This window comes from Nymphaea colorata, chromosome 8 (assembly GCF_008831285.2).
Source record: "Nymphaea colorata isolate Beijing-Zhang1983 chromosome 8, ASM883128v2, whole genome shotgun sequence".
NCBI lineage: Eukaryota > Viridiplantae > Streptophyta > Magnoliopsida > Nymphaeales > Nymphaeaceae > Nymphaea > Nymphaea colorata.
In genome coordinates, this window is record NC_045145.1 from 3,744,363 (window position 1) to 3,760,675 (window position 16,313).

Genomic DNA, 16,313 nt, shown 5'->3' on the forward strand with positions numbered 1-16,313 from the left:
AGAAAGAACGTGACAGAGTCTACACTTCAACTGACATTGCATGTTCATCTTTTTCTAAAGTTTTTACCTTTCTTGAGCTTTTCTCTCAAAAAGAGCATCTATTCTCATTCTCGCATGTTTATTTGGAGGTTGTTTGGCACTGGAAACAAATCGTCAAATCGTTATTATTCAACAAAAAAGATTAAAGCAGATTCATAAAACCCTTTACATAGTGTTCCATGAATCTATCCCTAATTTTTAGATAGAAATTAAAGCAGATTCATAAAACCCTTTACATAGACAGTAACAATATGATATGCGTGTCAAATGACCCCTTGAAGCGAGGGACAATGGCATTACCACATATAAGCTTGTGGAAGGTTTGGAGGGGCACATGCCTCTCCAAGTTACCAAAATTTTATTTTGCAACTTTATCTATATACACATGAGTAACAGTAACTTGTTTCATCTACAAATTGACTTATATATTTATGCTCCCCATCACTTCAATTTCTGGCTCTACCTGTCTACCATTATTTGAGGTAAATTGTTTCATAAGCAAGCTTTACTTTGATGAGTTCTTGTTGGCACGTTGTGCTTAAGCTCTTTTGTAACTTTTCTTGGAACAATCGCAAACAGTGACGTCAAAAAGTGAATGGGATCAATTAGCTAGACTGCCGATTTAATGATGGATTGAATTTAATTGAATCAATTAGGAATCAACATAAAACTTTAATACATATGTTTCTAGAAAAGAAAAGTATATAAGCTACGTATATTTCTAGAAAAGAATATATAAGAATAATACAAAGGGAAAAAAATTAGAAAATCTTAAAAAAATAATGAAAATGAATAATAGACAGGTTGAACCCTTAAATGAGGTCGACTTGTCACTTACAACTCGTTACAATATCTCTCTCTCTCTCTCTCTCTATATATATATATATATATATATATATATATATATATATATATATATATATATTACCACCATGGTCTTTCCTCTTAAAAAAACAACCACCCTTTATAATGAATGTCAATGAGTTCTTTGTCCATCCACATGATCCCTACAGAAATTCATGGCCTTCCACCCAATCGCCCGCCTCTCTTTCATGCTCGCACAGACGAATTTTCTTGGGCAATTAAGGGTGCCATTAAACAATGGAAGTGTAAAACCCAAGGAATCTGTTCGCAACGACCCTCATTTATTATCGGCTGTTTGACTTGAATAGATTTTTCTTCTCTGCGTCCGATCCTTACTCCCTCGTCGCCTCGCCTTCTTGCTAACGCAATGATGTGCTGTGCTCCTCTCTGCACCACTTTTTGGCAAGTGCTATCAGCAGAAGCAAATATATGACGGAAGAAGGGGAAGAAGTCAATTACAATTTCTCTTGCCTTTCTCCCCGTCCTGAAAGCCTGCCCTCTTTCCTTCTCTGCAGTCTCTGCCGGAAAGGCTTGTCTCTTCTCTTGCTTGTTTTGCTCGCTGCCATTGTCGTATTAGATACATACTTTCAGCCCACCACGTTCTTTGCATCAAGGGGCAGACGCCTTTCCAACAACTTTCCAAGAAGAACCCCAATTTCTTCTGTTCTTGATCTTATTCAACCTGAAGCCCTGAAGCGATATCAAGATTCCCCATTTCTTAAGACAATGTTCAACGCCCAGGCCTCTTCTGACCATTTCCTCTGATTCTCTCTCTCACTCTAGCTCTCGACCATTTCCGTGTAGGTCAAAACTATCATATTCCTAGTCATTTTGATAATATAGAAACCCATTTCAGACGCCAACCTCGAATATCCCCATCGTTTTTTCTTGTGCACACAGGAAAAGTTCAGAAACTAGCAGGGGCATGTTTCTCCTTTCGCTCATCTTTCCCTATTCAATCCTTGAATAAGAGCAGATTTACGGAAACAAGAGGGAGAGATGTCTCAACTGCTAAAACCCTTTCCCGAAGATCTAGACACGGAGGACGTCAATGGCATTCCTTCCACGCCAGGCAAATTCAAACTGGAGAAGTCTGCTCCCTTTTCCTTCCGTCGCAACCTCCGCTTCCAATCCTCCTTCTATAAACTGGCTTTCTGGTCGGCCGTCATCATCAGCGCAATCCTCTTCTTCTTCCTCCGACCATCCCCATCTTCCGCCTCTCCTTCCTTCTTCACCATTCACGCCTCCTATGGAGGGCGATCATGGGAGAAGCTCGTCCGCTCCTCCATCAGGACCAAGCGGCCCAACGCTCCGACCGTACTGGTTACCGGCGCCGCCGGCTTCGTGGGATCACACGTCTCCGCCGCCCTGAAGCGCCGAGGCGATGGCGTGCTTGGCCTTGACAACTTCAACGATTACTACGAGCCCTCTCTGAAGCGTGCACGGCAACTCCAACTCCAAAAATCCGTCGGCGTCTACATCGTCGAAGGAGACATCAATGACGCCGCCCTCTTGGCGAAGCTCTTCGATGTCGTCCCGTTCACTCACGTCCTCCACCTCGCTGCCCAAGCCGGCGTGAGGTACGCATTGCAGAACCCGAGCTCCTACGTCCAGAGCAATGTCGCCGGCTTGGTGAACCTCTTCGAAGCATGTCGAATGGCGAATCCGCAGCCTGCCATCGTATGGGCATCTTCCAGTTCGGTCTATGGATTGAACACAAAGGTGCCATTTTCAGAGTCTGATCGAACGGACCAGCCAGCGAGCCTCTATGCGGCCACCAAAAAGGCAGGGGAAGAGATAGCCCACACGTATAACCATATTCATGGCCTCTCCATTACTGGGCTGAGGTTTTTCACAGTTTATGGGCCTTGGGGTAGGCCAGACATGGCTTATTTCTTCTTTACAAGAGACATCTTGAAAGGGAAAAGCATACCCATCTTCGAAGATGCTGATCATGGTGCTGTCGCCAGGGACTTCACCTACATTGATGATATTGTCAAGGGGTGTCTGGCCTCATTGGACACAGCTAAGAAGAGCACAGGCAGCGGTGGGAAGAAGAGGGGTCCTGCCCAGTTGAGAACCTTCAATCTGGGGAACACCTCGCCAGCTCCTGTGACCGAATTGGTCAACATCTTGGAGAAACTATTGAAGGTGAAGGCAAAGAGGAAAGTGATGAAGTTGCCGAGGAATGGAGATGTGCCGTTCACGCACGCGAACATCAGCCTCGCACAAGAAGAGTTGGGCTATAGGCCGACGACAGACTTGCAAACTGGATTGAAGAAGTTCGTGAAATGGTATCTAGACTACTACAAAAATTCTGGTAGGAAGCGTCGTGCGGGCAGTAGTTTTGGGCTCTGATTCATGGTTTTGATGGTAGAACTGCCTGAAAACTTATTGATTTTGATAGTAGTCTCACTGCTTCCATTTTTTAGTGACAATCATATAAAGGCCTGTGATTGATCCCTGTTGTTTGAGTTTTGTTCTCGATTGCTTGTGATTCATAAGGGTGATAATGGAGCTAGAAAACGCCGGAACCTCTTATTCTTCATTGTAATAGATCATTGCTGCGCAAAATATTATTGTCAAGGGGATAAAAGATCTCCACTGGGTTGGCAGATAGCACTGTTCGCTCCTCTTTTTTTTTTTTTTTGGTGGGTTTCAAAATTTGTATGGAGGATGGATGGATACAATTCATTTGTAGATGGCTAGTCTGCACTTGAACATGGCACATGAGAGTATCTGCCCTCTGAACCACTTCTGGTTCTTGCAGAGGTGACAAGCTTTGGTGATAAGAGGTGTGCAGTTCATGAGACTAACAAAATGAATGTCTGAACTGAACTGCACTGTTTGTTTCTCAACCTCTGTATTTTGTGTTCCTTTTTTCAATTATGGAGAAACACTTTCTCAAGATGGTGGGAATCATGGTTACGCTGATTTATCTAATGTACTTGTAATTGCCTTTTGGAGGGTGTAGAGCTCAAAAGAAAAGGTTCCTCGACCCCCAAAACCTTTACTTGGTTCAACTGCAGCAGCTCTAATTGACTAGATCTCCCCTGATTGAGCTGATCCCTTGATTTCCATGACATCCATGCTTGTTCGTAGAAGTCTGGCACCCTTTTTTTTTTTTACTGCTATTCAAGTTGAAAATGCGTAGCTCCTTTTTCCCTTTGTCCCTAAGCCTTGCTCTCGTGTCCTTAGACATGGTCTGAATCCTTCAGTTCTTCTTTCTTTCATCTTGTCCAGCAAAAAGACTTGTTCATTTTACAAACTCTTGTTTTGCTAATTGTGGTTGTATTCAGTCGTGCTGCCAATGAAATGGAAAGATACATTAAAACAAAATTGCGCGACAGCCGACAAGCTGTGGCCGATTCTGTAAAATTCGGCCACGGTTGTATTTATGCATGATATTTTGATGGCAATCATGATCCTTTTATGTACGACAGTCAGGCTGCATACTTTACAGAATTGCTCTATCTTAGTGTACCTTTAACGACATTCCTGTGACGCAGGTTATTGATGTGATTGTGCATGTTCGATACAGCATGTTTCTTTCTAGTGCTTCTTTTAGATAAGTAACTTTTCGATCCTAGCCTTTCTTTTAAACAAAGTTATGCTGCCTTCTCAAATGCTTCCGATTATGTTACAGATGTACTTTAACTCAATGTTTCAAGCTGTTATGATCAAATTTAATACCATAAAGATGCCATCTACATTATTTGATTTCATAAAAACTTAGCGTCTTAAATTCCAAAAGTATATAGGATTTTATGACATCTACAAACCAAGAATTGGTTGTTTCAGAAACACTTTTTCACAGCAAAGGATACACTTCCATTAAGATATTCACACCAAGATATACACATGTATGGAGCTTTTATGCATAAGGACTAAGAGCCCCTAAAACTCTAGTGTTATGCCTAGTTTTTTTTTTTTTCATCCGGAAAGTGCTGGGGGTTTCCCCTCCTCTATTGATAAAAGATGGCTATGTACGAGATGCCTGCCTGATGAACAGAGTGAACCTTGCACCTGACAGCTTTTTTTTCTCAACCCTGTTCAAGTTTGAAAATGGGTAGTTCTCTTTTGCTTTTGCCCCTAAACCTGGTACCTGTTGTCTCATATCTGATTCGAATCCTTTATAATTTTTCTTTTTTTCATCTTGTCCAGCTAAAAAGCTTCTACATTTTATGAGTTTCTGTTTCGCCAATTATGGTTGTATTCAGGAATGCCAATCAAATGGAAAGATGCATTAAACAAGATCGGGTGACAAGCTGTCAGATTTTTACAAACTTCGGCTATGTTTGTATTCAGGCATGATATTTTGATGCAGTTAGATCCTTTTATGTATGACAGTCGTACTGCAAACGTTATGGAACTGCTCTACATCTGCAGCCAAAAAATTGGTCATTCCAGAAACACATTTTCACAACAAAGAATACACTTCTGCTAAGATATTCATACCAACTTTTGCTGGACACTACTGCACTTCCTATTCATGATAGATGTAAATTTAAGATGGACTATGTAAGAGACGAAGCCAATCTCGAGGCTTGTTGCATATTTCCCCTCGGTCCTCAATTTTCCCGCACCACAGTGTCCGTGTACACACATTTCCTGTCTGTGGATTCATTGCTTTCTTGTTAATCATGTGGAATTAGAAAGTTTTAAGTTTCTAGGTGGTCCTTTGCAAGATTTAATAGATAGGATTTCTCTTTAAACATTTTTTTTTTCATTGATGTTATTTGTATGGCTTTACCGCAGCCATAATTTCTTTATTATAGATATTAGGGTTAATTAATGATCAATTTTTCTCTATCTAAAACTGCCGGCTGTAACATGCTATGAGAGCCAACGATCTCCACCCTTCTTTGCCAGCAGCTGACATGATTTTTGGGTGACCTCCCTTTCTCTTCTCTCTCTCATTTCTTCATAACTTTCTTCTTCCTATAGCCCTTCCTTTCTTTCTTCTCTTTGCTGATTGGAAGATCGTGGAGTAGCATGGAGAGGAAACTTAATCACACATGAGAAGTATGTGTGATTGGGTTTCCAACGTGGATGTAGTGATCTTAATTGACGAAACAGGTTTTATTAATCCAAAAGTCTATACAAGAGCAAGTCTAGTATATTTAGAGGTTGTTTGACGTTAGAAACATCAAGTGTTAGTGTTCCTTGAATTGCTCTAAAGTTGAGGTAGATTCACTCTTGAATAAGTGTTCTACGAAATTATCAATAGTTTAGGACACATTCATCAAACATTCACTAGTGTTCTTAATGTCAGACAGCCCCTAAATAAACAAAGATTGGGCTGTATATGGGGCTTCGGCTTCTTTCTCTCATCCACCAACCATCAGGGGGAGGCGAAGCAACTATGGATCTGGACAAATGAGCGGAGTTCCGAGGGTGAAAACAACGTTTCTCTCTCATTTTGGCCCTAGCCTGCGAAATGCTCATGGCAACTCTTGGGCATCATGAATCATATTACAAGAGATACCAGAGACAGATCTCCCTTCATTACAAATCTTGGGCACAGAAGGATTGGGCAGGGAAAATGTAAGCGTTTTAAACATGCTTTTAGAAACAAAAAAAAAAAGAAAAAAGGTGACTTAAGCGCACATTTCAAGCACCACAAGCGTGCGCCTCACACCACCATTGAGGCGCATGCATTAGGTGATATTGCGCCTCACCAGTAACCACACCGTTGCTTTTGATGCATGGAGAATCTTGATGCGTTGTGAAGCATGCGCACCACGCACGCACTTACCAACACCGTGGTGCGAACGCACTTAACAATACTAAATCTGCCATCAAACGGTGCCGGGGAAGCGGGTTCGTACGCCCATCGGATGAAAAAGGGAGGATTTTAGAAAGCTAAGGTATTTGTATTAGTTCTGCCAAGTTTAAGCCTTCTCAAAATAATGACTCTGAAATCTACTTGGGAAGTGATTTTATTTTCAAAATCCGCCTTAATATGTGCTTCAACTTCCTTCTCAGCGCCTGCCCAAAACCAGTTCTGACACGCTTCAATTGCTGGAGATAGAAAGGGAAGAGCAGATCAGAGCGCTGTCGGGCCTCGGAGAAAGAAAGAGGAAAACCAAGGTCCACATCCCTCGTCTCAGATAAGCAATTTTTTTGCCAAAACCCTGGTTCGAGATTTTCCGTCTCTTCCAATACCTCATGGCCGGAAACCACTACTGCCACCATCATCACCACCACCACCAACAGCAGTGCTGCTGCTGCTGCTGCTACTGCTGTTCCACTTCCAGTTTTATTCCCCCACCATCACCACCACCAACCACCATCGATTCTGGTCTGTTAACCATCGCAAGCTACCTTGCCGCTTCCCTCCAGCAACCGCAGTCGCCACCTCCACCACCACCAACAGCAACTCCACCATCGCCACCACAGTCGAAGGCAGATCCCCTTGATCTTCAATCCCTTCTCCATCGCGTCTCGACCATGGAGTCTGCACTCCGCCGCCTCTCTCTGATACCAGCATCACCATCGCCGCCGCCAGCTTCTTCAACCCCTCCTCGTCCCCATGCCAAGAATACCCAGATTCAGACGCCACCGAGATCGTACAATAACTCCATGGCTCATTCGCTTAGGGACCATGCGGCTCGCACCATCCAGACCCATTTCCGCGCCTTCCTGTTGCGGCGATCCCAGATGCTCCGCCACCTCAAGCTCATCGCTTTCGCCCAAACCTTTTTAAACAACCTCAGACTCAGGCTCTCTGATCAAACCCAGCTCGCCCTCCTTTGCCGGAAAGAGGAAGCCAGGCGAGAGCTCGTGGAGAGAACCGCGGATCTCCTCGCCAAGGTCGATGCAATTCGGGTAAAACTCGATTGAATCCATCTTCCGTTCCTTGGTCTTCCATTGGTTTCTGAACTGGGTCTATGGCTTATTTGTTGTTCATGTTCTGCTGGTTGCTTGGCAGACTGGAGATTCAATGATTATGGAGGCGAAGAGATCGGTGAGCAGAGATCTGGCTGGGGTTTTAGACGTTCTAAACGGGTCTTTTTCCACAAATGACCATACAAGGAGGTGGGTAGCTAGTGAATCCAACAATGGCGGTGCAGAGAAGGTGGGGAGGCATTTCAGTTGTGATGGATCCTTCAATCATGATGTGAGAGAGCACGCTGGTTCCGGAAGAGAGACTGGGTTTATCGGATTGGGGAAAGCTGGTGAGTTCTCTCCAGATATTGGTGGCAGAGATGGGACCGAATGCAAGAGCCATGTGAACAATGATGCACCAAATGTGAAAAAAATTGTGGAGGCTCTTGATGCTGGTGACAATGGTGGTTTTTCTTTTGAAGAGAAATCTGAGGAGGATCGGCTCCCTGTTCACTGGGAAGGTAACAGTTTCGGGTTGGCCGCACCATTGCCGCTCCAGATGGAGCCTAGAAGCACCGAGTTGCTGCAGGAATTTGCTAAACAACTATAATGTTTGGTTTGCCAAAAAAAGTTTGTTGACTTTGTGTATTTTGCTTTTTCTCCTTGACGATGAACTGATCTGCTTTTTGCTTATTTGTTGGAGCTGTAATTTTTGGGAAATTTTTTCCCCTCACTTTTGGAACCTTTTAGAAGCAGAAATGTCTGCTCCTCCAATTTATGGTTTTATGAACAATTGAAGAGTGATTTTTGTTTCTACTTCCTTGATGCATATCGCAAGATATTAAGAAAAGTAGATAAAAGCAGTCGAATTACATATGGATTCATCAATGGATAGACTTTGATAAATGCAAAGCAGATAGAATGACAGTGACGTGGATTTGTCTCCGATCTGAAAATACGTGCCATCAGTGAAAGGAAGTTAGCCTACATTCAGTATTTAGTGTAGTGAAATCAATTAAAACTGAAATGGCATTAGTGCAAGTATGAAGCTTATTTGCATAAGGCTTAAGAGCCTACGGAACTTTGAGGCCTATTCTTGTATGTATGTCTTCAAATGAATCATACCCGACATATATATAAGCCTCTAGTTTTATAGATCTCAATTTCTCTCTCTCTCCCTGTGTGTGTGGTTTGTGCAGGGTGTTGAAATGAGGTAATCGTTGAACACTCCATTCCAGTCGTAGTTTTTTTGTAGCATGCCACATCTGAAAAAAAAAAAAAATTGGAGAAACCACTTATCTGCTTCCAAGTTCCAATCACCAAACTTATGAGAGCAAGCCCTTTGCACTTTTTTTGATTCCTTTCTCCCCAAAGCGATTCACAAAACATTATGCACGCTCCTGTTGAGAGTTACAACTTCGAGGTGCCAAAGCAGGTTTTAGTTTTACGATTGAAATGAATGACATTCTTTCTTAACAAGACTGGAATACCGTTTTGCCTTCATACAAATGCCAGCGTAGGCAAATGCTTGCTTCGAATTTGCGGTAGAGACGGTGGTGATCCTTTGTTGTTTATGTCTTTTGCATTTGCAGACCACAATTGGTGAGATGGTTATGTTTGGCCCATTTAAAGCTTGTTTGGACTCATAAAATGGCTAACTTCCTAAACCATAATTCCAATTCAAGCGATGCATGCATTTATTGTGAACAAATACAGATTGATCTCTCTGCAGGAAAACCTTCGCCAGCATTAAGGTGATTCAGAAACTTGATTTAATTGAACTAGTGGAAAATGAAAAAGTTCAAACTTTTGAATTGGAATTATGGTTTAGGCAAAACATGTTTTTGGGTCTTCTTCTATATATGTGCAGCGTGATGTGATGGAAATTTGCTGAAACAGACCTATCTACATCTGAAAAGGTTAGGAATCACAAAAACTAGATAAAATTTCCTGACAATAAATTAATATCTTCTCTATTTGAATAAATGAAGCAAAACATATTACAGATGAAGAATAAACTGCTCTCTAAGGAGATGCAGTATCTAGAGTTTATTATATTGTTACATAGAATGAAATGAAAAAGAATATTATGCTAAAGTTGACGTGTATGATCATAAATTGATAACAAACAAATGCATTACAACAATCCGGGATAACGGAGAAATTTGGTGCTATTGCAGCACTGTGGCTTACTTTCCCAACAACCGCCGACTACGAACATTGGCACCTTTCACTCTGTAGTTCAGTTCTTCCACATCACTGTGAAAGTGATCCAATGCCTTATGTTGTCTACAAATATCAGAATTAGTGGAGTGTTACAAAATAAAGCATCAATGTGGTACAGAAGTTATGTCGCTATACTAATATATGGAATATGTTATGAGATACTAAAAATCTATGCATGATAACTGGCTTTGTCTGCTCACCTTTCTATCTCCGACCCCATATCAATGGCCATAACCTTCAGCTCCCCCAGCAAGTTGCTCAAATCAGAAAGCGCATCGTCCTGCTTTGCATTTTCTATCTGTTGATAAGAGAGAAAAGTACAATTGGATTCCACTGGCACTATGTAAATCCGGATGTAAACCCATCAAAATGTTCAGAGTCAGACCTCAATTCTTTCCCCAACAGTTGTTTGTGAATTTGAATACTGTTGAGCTTTAGAACATCGTTTGGGACTATGGGATATTCCCAACTGCTCCTTCTGTTCTAAGTGAACCGTTCTCTTCACTGTCCTATCTGTCAATCAGGAAAGAAAATCAACAAACTGTGGTCCACGTGAAAGGGGAAGCTTGGAAAACATGCAGAGCAGTTCAGTGCTTCAGCAAACCTTCTGCCATAATCGCAGGACCAGAGATTGGTCGGGTCTTAGTTGGTCTCCATGTTTTTGAGAAGATTCCACCCAGACTACCAAGCAGCTTCTCCCCCTGATGAAGAATATTGATGTATTTGAGAAAACCATAAGCTTGAAGAAAGACAACGCTTTAGAAGTAATGAAAAAATAAATGCTTATTAGGATTCTTATACCACCCCTTCCTCCCTCAAGCAAGCTGACCATAATCTTCAAAAGTTCTTCAGAGATTAGTGGGTTCCAATGAAATCCGAAGTGCTTCAATAACTTTTTCTATTTTTTAGCTGCCACTGTCCCATTTGAGTAGGTGTACGATAGATTGTTGTATTTTCAATAACCAGGAAAAAGATGGAAATGCTAGAACAACACAAGATATTTTTTTATGACAATGCCAATAAGCAACTGTAGGACTGCCAAACCTGCAATTGCAAAAAAACTTCTAGGCACCGACCTATTTAAAGCAACAGAAAGAAGAAAAAGTCGTCAAGAGAGTTCTGCCTCATCAATTAATTGCTTTGAGAAAGGAAGTTTTCACATGCATAAACAAATCCGTAGGTGCATTTTTTATTTTAAAGGTACCAGAAAATCAGCTACTTCTATTGTGAAATAGAAGTTTCCCTTCTAAAGGTTACAAGTATAGGCTACTTAATATCCCAAAAATTATGTGCTAGGTTGTTTAGTTCCCAAACAATCAAGCTTTTTCTGGATTTATCTTCTTACCACAGTTAAGTATGAATTCAGCATGTGGACGAAACTCACGGTTGCCTCCAATACACTTTCTGTAAGCATAATCTGCTTTGGTCGAGAATCTTTTCTTTTTTAATTTTCCTTCCATAATTTGAGGCATGGAATTCTACTATTATAGTTCTCTTCCCATGCATCAAATGAGAAATTAACTAAGCCAAATGAACATCATTATTATCATCCGCAACTTGATTAATTCTGAGACACAATGACAAATCATGCTGCAAGGACTAAAATGACACGTTCCAAGAAAATAACATCCAAAAACAGCACACTTGTGCTATGAACTGCGCAAGCACAAAGTAAACAAACCAATCATCTCAGTGGTAGGACTACGCGGCAGAAAAACAGACATCGATCCTGGCATGTCTTAAAGATGGTAGTAAAGAGCCGTAGAATGTGAAGAAAGAAGAATCATTTACCCTGCTAAGATCATAGTCAATGGTGGCTGCGTCCGCGTGTGCCCTTGTGATCTGATCGCCTTGATGATGAAGACTGACCAACGTCTTTGTTGCTTCTTCCCTAATCTCTTCTGCAATTTTCATGCAGCCATTTACCGTCTCTGTCGTCTCCTTAGACTTGCAGAGTGAATAATTCTCCAAGTCCTCAACGGTCTGATTTTCAAATGCACCCTCATCGCGAGAGTCATTCTTGTATCTGCTTCTCGATGCCCACCAGAGAGAAAATGGCGAACTAGAAACAGCGGCAGGAGAAGCAGCTGCAATAGCACTCTTCTCTTTATGAACCGAGAACAATTCGTCACGCTGCCTCTTCTGCTCTTCGGCAGCATTCCGCGCCATAAGTCTTTGAGATTGAACAATCCCGGCTTCCTTCAATCTCTCGGCTGTTTTGACAGCAGATTCACCAAAAGAAACAGCCTTCTCCATCACTTGAGCAACAAATCTGGCACTATTGATTCTGTACAGACTACTACCGCTCAGAGATTTATTTGCCTGAGAATCATTTTCATCTTCGGTATGACGGTTCATGGAACTGGATTTCTTGTCACCACTTGCCTGACCAAAAGGCTCCTTCTTTGCAGGCGTGGTATCTTCATCACCAAAGGGATTCTTAGATGAGACCTCAACAAAGGGCTTAGTTGAAGATCCGAGGGGCTTCACAGGGGTTGTTGCAGCAGCCTCCGAATCGGAATCAGAATCAAATGGATTGGTCGCATGATTCTCAGAATCGTAACCAAAGTGTTTGGCCTTGTTATCTTCACCCAATCTTGACATAGTGTCTTGTCACAAGAAACAGCAAGCGGTAAATCAAAGGAAACTAATACTGGAGCAAAACGAAAATGGGGGCGAAGAATAAACTACAAAGACTGTGCGGCAGAGGGTTTTCCAGCCTTACATCAAATCAGAAACGAAACTCAGGAACTGGGTAGTCCACTAAAAGGAAGAAATCACAACGAAATTCCAAAAGAAAATGAAGTGTAGTCTATCAAGGAGCAGAAATCACGAAGATAACAACCAAAGAACGAGTGGAATGGAGAGCTTTGCAGTGCCACGCTTCCAAGATTTCTTGCCTATTGCAGGTAGGATCAGTCCCAAGCAAGGCTCCTGAAGATGAAGAGGAGAGAGGAGGAGACCAGGATTTTGATCGATTACCAGCGACCAACAAGGCTAATGTAGGAAGATGGGAAGAAAGGGGACAACACTCTTCGAACTCTCCCAAACGAACTAGATTGGTACGAGAGAGAGAGACATGACCGTTGCAGCCGAGCGACTGCCATTTTGTTCTTTTTCAAAATTATTTTAAAAAATTTCTCCGAAATCTGGCCATGAATTATTGAGGAACGGATACCACAGTTTTCGGGTCGGGCCAAACTTGGACCCGTCATCAGCTTTTAGCATAGAAAGAAAATGGCGCGCTCACGTGGTTTCGGACCCTCACCGTTGGACGTGTACAACAACATTTTAAGGATCAGATACAGAACCGAGTCGGCCTGGCTGCCGACTCAATGTATCGGCCGAATCATGTATTCTCCTAAATCAATTAGAGTTGGCCAAAACGTCATACGTGTATATATGCTTGAAACTTGCATGATTGAATTTTATCTGGTTTTTTATCTGGTTGATAGGCAACATTCACTTTGTGAGTGTTTTATAAATCTGACTTAATTCATATTTGTGAAACATTAGTTCTAGTATTTCATAAATCAATCTCAACTTTTAAAAAAATTCATGTAACATTCACATAATGTCTCTGCAGCCAAACAAACCAGTGTCAGTCTTCAAAAGATAGTTTGGCAGCAGAGACGCCTATGTGTCTTATAAATTTGCCCTCAAGAGTGAAGCAGGTCAATATAACAATTGTCATAGCATACAATAAGCATGCGTCAATTTTTGGGGTAAACTCGTAGGACACTCACAAAATGTTTTTGTTGTCAAGTGACCATTTAATGTAGAAGCAAAAGCATACATAACTAGTATGTGATCTCACATTGCCAGAAAAGAGATGAATCTCTAGGTTGGATGCACCTTGTCCATTAATAAACAGAGGGAGAAAGAATTAGATTTAGGGATGTCCACCAGTCGGCTACAGCAACTATTGTTTGGTTTTCTTAGTTCGATTGCATAATTGGATCTAGAATCAAAGAATAAGAAAATATAAAAAAATGGTATCCAAATTGTGTCACGCAATCAAATTCAAATGTCCTCAGAATTGGATATCAATGAGATTTGGTAAGAAAGAACCTATACAAAATCCATGTTTGATTGGTAATCTAACGTGAGTCGTATTGTCAATTTGAAATGTGAATCGGATGTAGAATTGAATCTTGCATTATGTAATTTTAATTGTGTTTCCGATGTCAATATTTACTTATTCATCATAAAAGTCGATACCTCTATCTGATGGATAGATGGACTTGTCTCCTTAATACCATGCATGACAACTGATTAGAATTCACATTAGAGTAAAAATTTTCTACTCATCATAAGCCTCTTGGAAACATTGTGAATTTCCTCTCAACCTGAAAAGGGGTTTCTTTGTAAAATGATATTTACTCGAGTTATATTGCAAACTGTCATGTGTGGTTTTGCAAATTAATCTCTAGTTTTTTAACCTGTGGGTGCATTTCAAACCCTGTGTTCAAAGGTATTAAACTACAGTCCATTTTCTAATATTGTCGGGTGAGTAAATAGAGTATTTCATCCTACCAAAAAGAGAGTGAAGCCTCCACCCTTCCCTCCGCCTCCCAAGATACCAAACCTGCCTTCGGTGTCTTGGGATGATGCCTTGGCAATGCTTCAACTTGCATATCGGTGTCATTCTTTTGTAGCACAGAAAAGTAGACATCTCAAAAGCTCAAAACAGAGACTAGCTGCCTACCAGCCCCCACACTATCTATTCCACCAACTCCTTCAGAGATTTTGTTCATGTTCTATTGGATGCATAAGTTCCTTATATTCTGCTTCATCGTAATTGACCTTTTAATCATATTTTACCAACACAAAAACTATCTTTTAGTATATTAGAAAAACTACAGCCATCTACTTCTTTTATACTTAAGAAGCATAACATCTATATCAAACTTTGCTTATTTGTGTTGACAACTCCTCTCATCAGGCCTTGATGGTATGAATCAAATTCATGTATCAGCCTATAATCCATACTATTCTCACAATAGAGCATATCAGTTTTAAAATATGTGAAGGGAGTATGTTGAGTCACCAAACTCAGCAACAACCTAATCGTTCTTTGTGTATAGAATTTGTTATGTTCATTTTCTGTTGATGTATATAAAGACATCAATGGTATTGTGCTAATACAATGGGATTCATTTTGGGTGTTCAAATATTACACTCGTCTTCTCTATGCCATGTTCCATTGCTCTGTTCATTAAACTTTTCCATGATATTAGAGCACTCATTGTCCTGATGTCCTCCTCATTAGTAACAGTTTGTTATTAAGGTTTTCAATGTGTGATAAGTAAGCATTTGCTTCTTCTATATTGTTACTATGGCTACATCTTTTGAAGGATCAGATGACCTTCATTCTTTCACTTTTGAATCACATTCTGAGAATGTTGGTGACAACAATCGCACTCATAATATCAGCACAATTGAACTCTACAGCTCACTTTATCTTTGTCATTCAGATAATCCTAGTGCTGCTCTAGTATCGTAACCTCTGATTGGGGACAATTATCCCACGTGGAGTATATCTTTTAACATGGCCTTGACAACAAAAAATAAACTTGGATTTATTGATGGCTCATTAAGAGAACCAGATCGATCTTCTGTAGATCACACACTGTGGAGAAGATGCAACACAAATGATATTATCATGGATCATTAATTTGCTTTTAAAGGATATTACAAGCAGTGTGATGTATGCTACCACTGCTTATGAAACATGGATTGATTTGCATGAAAGCAAGCATAGCTCTGAGAAAATACCATATCAAGGCAGCCATATGTAGAAACTTGTAAAAAACTCAAAGTATAATTGTATATTACATGAGGCTTAAATCGTTATGGGATGAGCTAGAGTTATTCAATTCATTACCTAATTGTTTATGTGGAGCTATGAATGTACTTACTATAAAACTACAGGAAGAGAAGCTTATCCAATTTCTCATGAGATTGAATGATTCCTATAGTGCCATAAGAGTAGAAATCTTCTTGTGGATCTTTTTCCCTCAATTAACAAGGCTTACTCTCTCATTCTACAAGAAGAAAAGCAAAGAGAGGCAAGGTTGTCATTTTCACAGATCATATAAGTCTTGATGTTATTAATTCAAATTAAAAGATCAGTAAGGGACAACCTCAGATACGTCCATAGTGCACTTATTGCCAAGGTCTTGTCCATACCAAAGACAAGTGCTTTAGACTTCATAGTTATCCTACTAGTTTTAAACCAAATCGATTGAAACAGGAAAGTCCCAATGACAAGTTATTTAATCCTATAAAAACAATTGAAGAAAATGTGACTGCTACTGTCATGAATTCCATCCTTGGTTCGACAAAAATTA

General features: G+C 40.7%; 3 protein-coding genes across 5 annotated transcripts; 2 read left to right on the forward strand and 1 right to left on the reverse strand.

Moving 5' to 3' along the window:
* The first annotated feature begins 1,025 nt into the window (after positions 1-1,025).
* LOC116259406 (UDP-glucuronate 4-epimerase 2-like) lies at positions 1,026-4,168 on the forward strand. Its single transcript, XM_031637202.2, has one exon. The coding sequence runs from the start codon at positions 1,903-1,905 to the stop codon at positions 3,259-3,261; it is 1,359 nt and encodes a 452-aa protein (XP_031493062.1). The 5' UTR covers positions 1,026-1,902; the 3' UTR covers positions 3,262-4,168.
* A 2,449-nt stretch (positions 4,169-6,617) lies between these two features.
* Positions 6,618-8,550, forward strand: LOC116258490 (BAG family molecular chaperone regulator 8, chloroplastic-like). 2 transcript variants are annotated; one of them, XM_031635656.2, is made up of 3 exons: positions 6,618-6,773; positions 6,892-7,734; positions 7,838-8,550. In XM_031635656.2, the coding sequence occupies exons 2-3, from the start codon at positions 7,075-7,077 to the stop codon at positions 8,342-8,344; spliced, it is 1,167 nt and encodes a 388-aa protein (XP_031491516.1). In that variant the 5' UTR covers positions 6,618-6,773; positions 6,892-7,074; the 3' UTR covers positions 8,345-8,550. The 2 variants fall into 2 exon arrangements, with proteins under 2 accessions (XP_031491516.1, XP_049935143.1); XM_050079186.1 differs by lacking the exon at positions 6,618-6,773 and having other exon boundaries at positions 6,805-7,734.
* Positions 8,551-9,666: 1,116 nt separating this feature from the next.
* LOC116259070 (SNAP25 homologous protein SNAP33-like) lies at positions 9,667-13,023 on the reverse strand. 2 transcript variants are annotated; one of them, XM_031636684.2, is made up of 6 exons: positions 12,806-13,023; positions 11,752-12,569; positions 10,565-10,661; positions 10,346-10,473; positions 10,161-10,258; positions 9,667-10,023 (listed from the first exon to the last, which is right to left on the reverse strand). In XM_031636684.2, the coding sequence occupies exons 2-6, from the start codon at positions 12,562-12,564 to the stop codon at positions 9,924-9,926; spliced, it is 1,236 nt and encodes a 411-aa protein (XP_031492544.1). In that variant the 5' UTR covers positions 12,565-12,569; positions 12,806-13,023; the 3' UTR covers positions 9,667-9,923. The 2 variants fall into 2 exon arrangements, with proteins under 2 accessions (XP_031492544.1, XP_031492543.1); XM_031636683.2 differs by having other exon boundaries at positions 12,686-13,023.
* Positions 13,024-16,313: the final 3,290 nt, after the last annotated feature.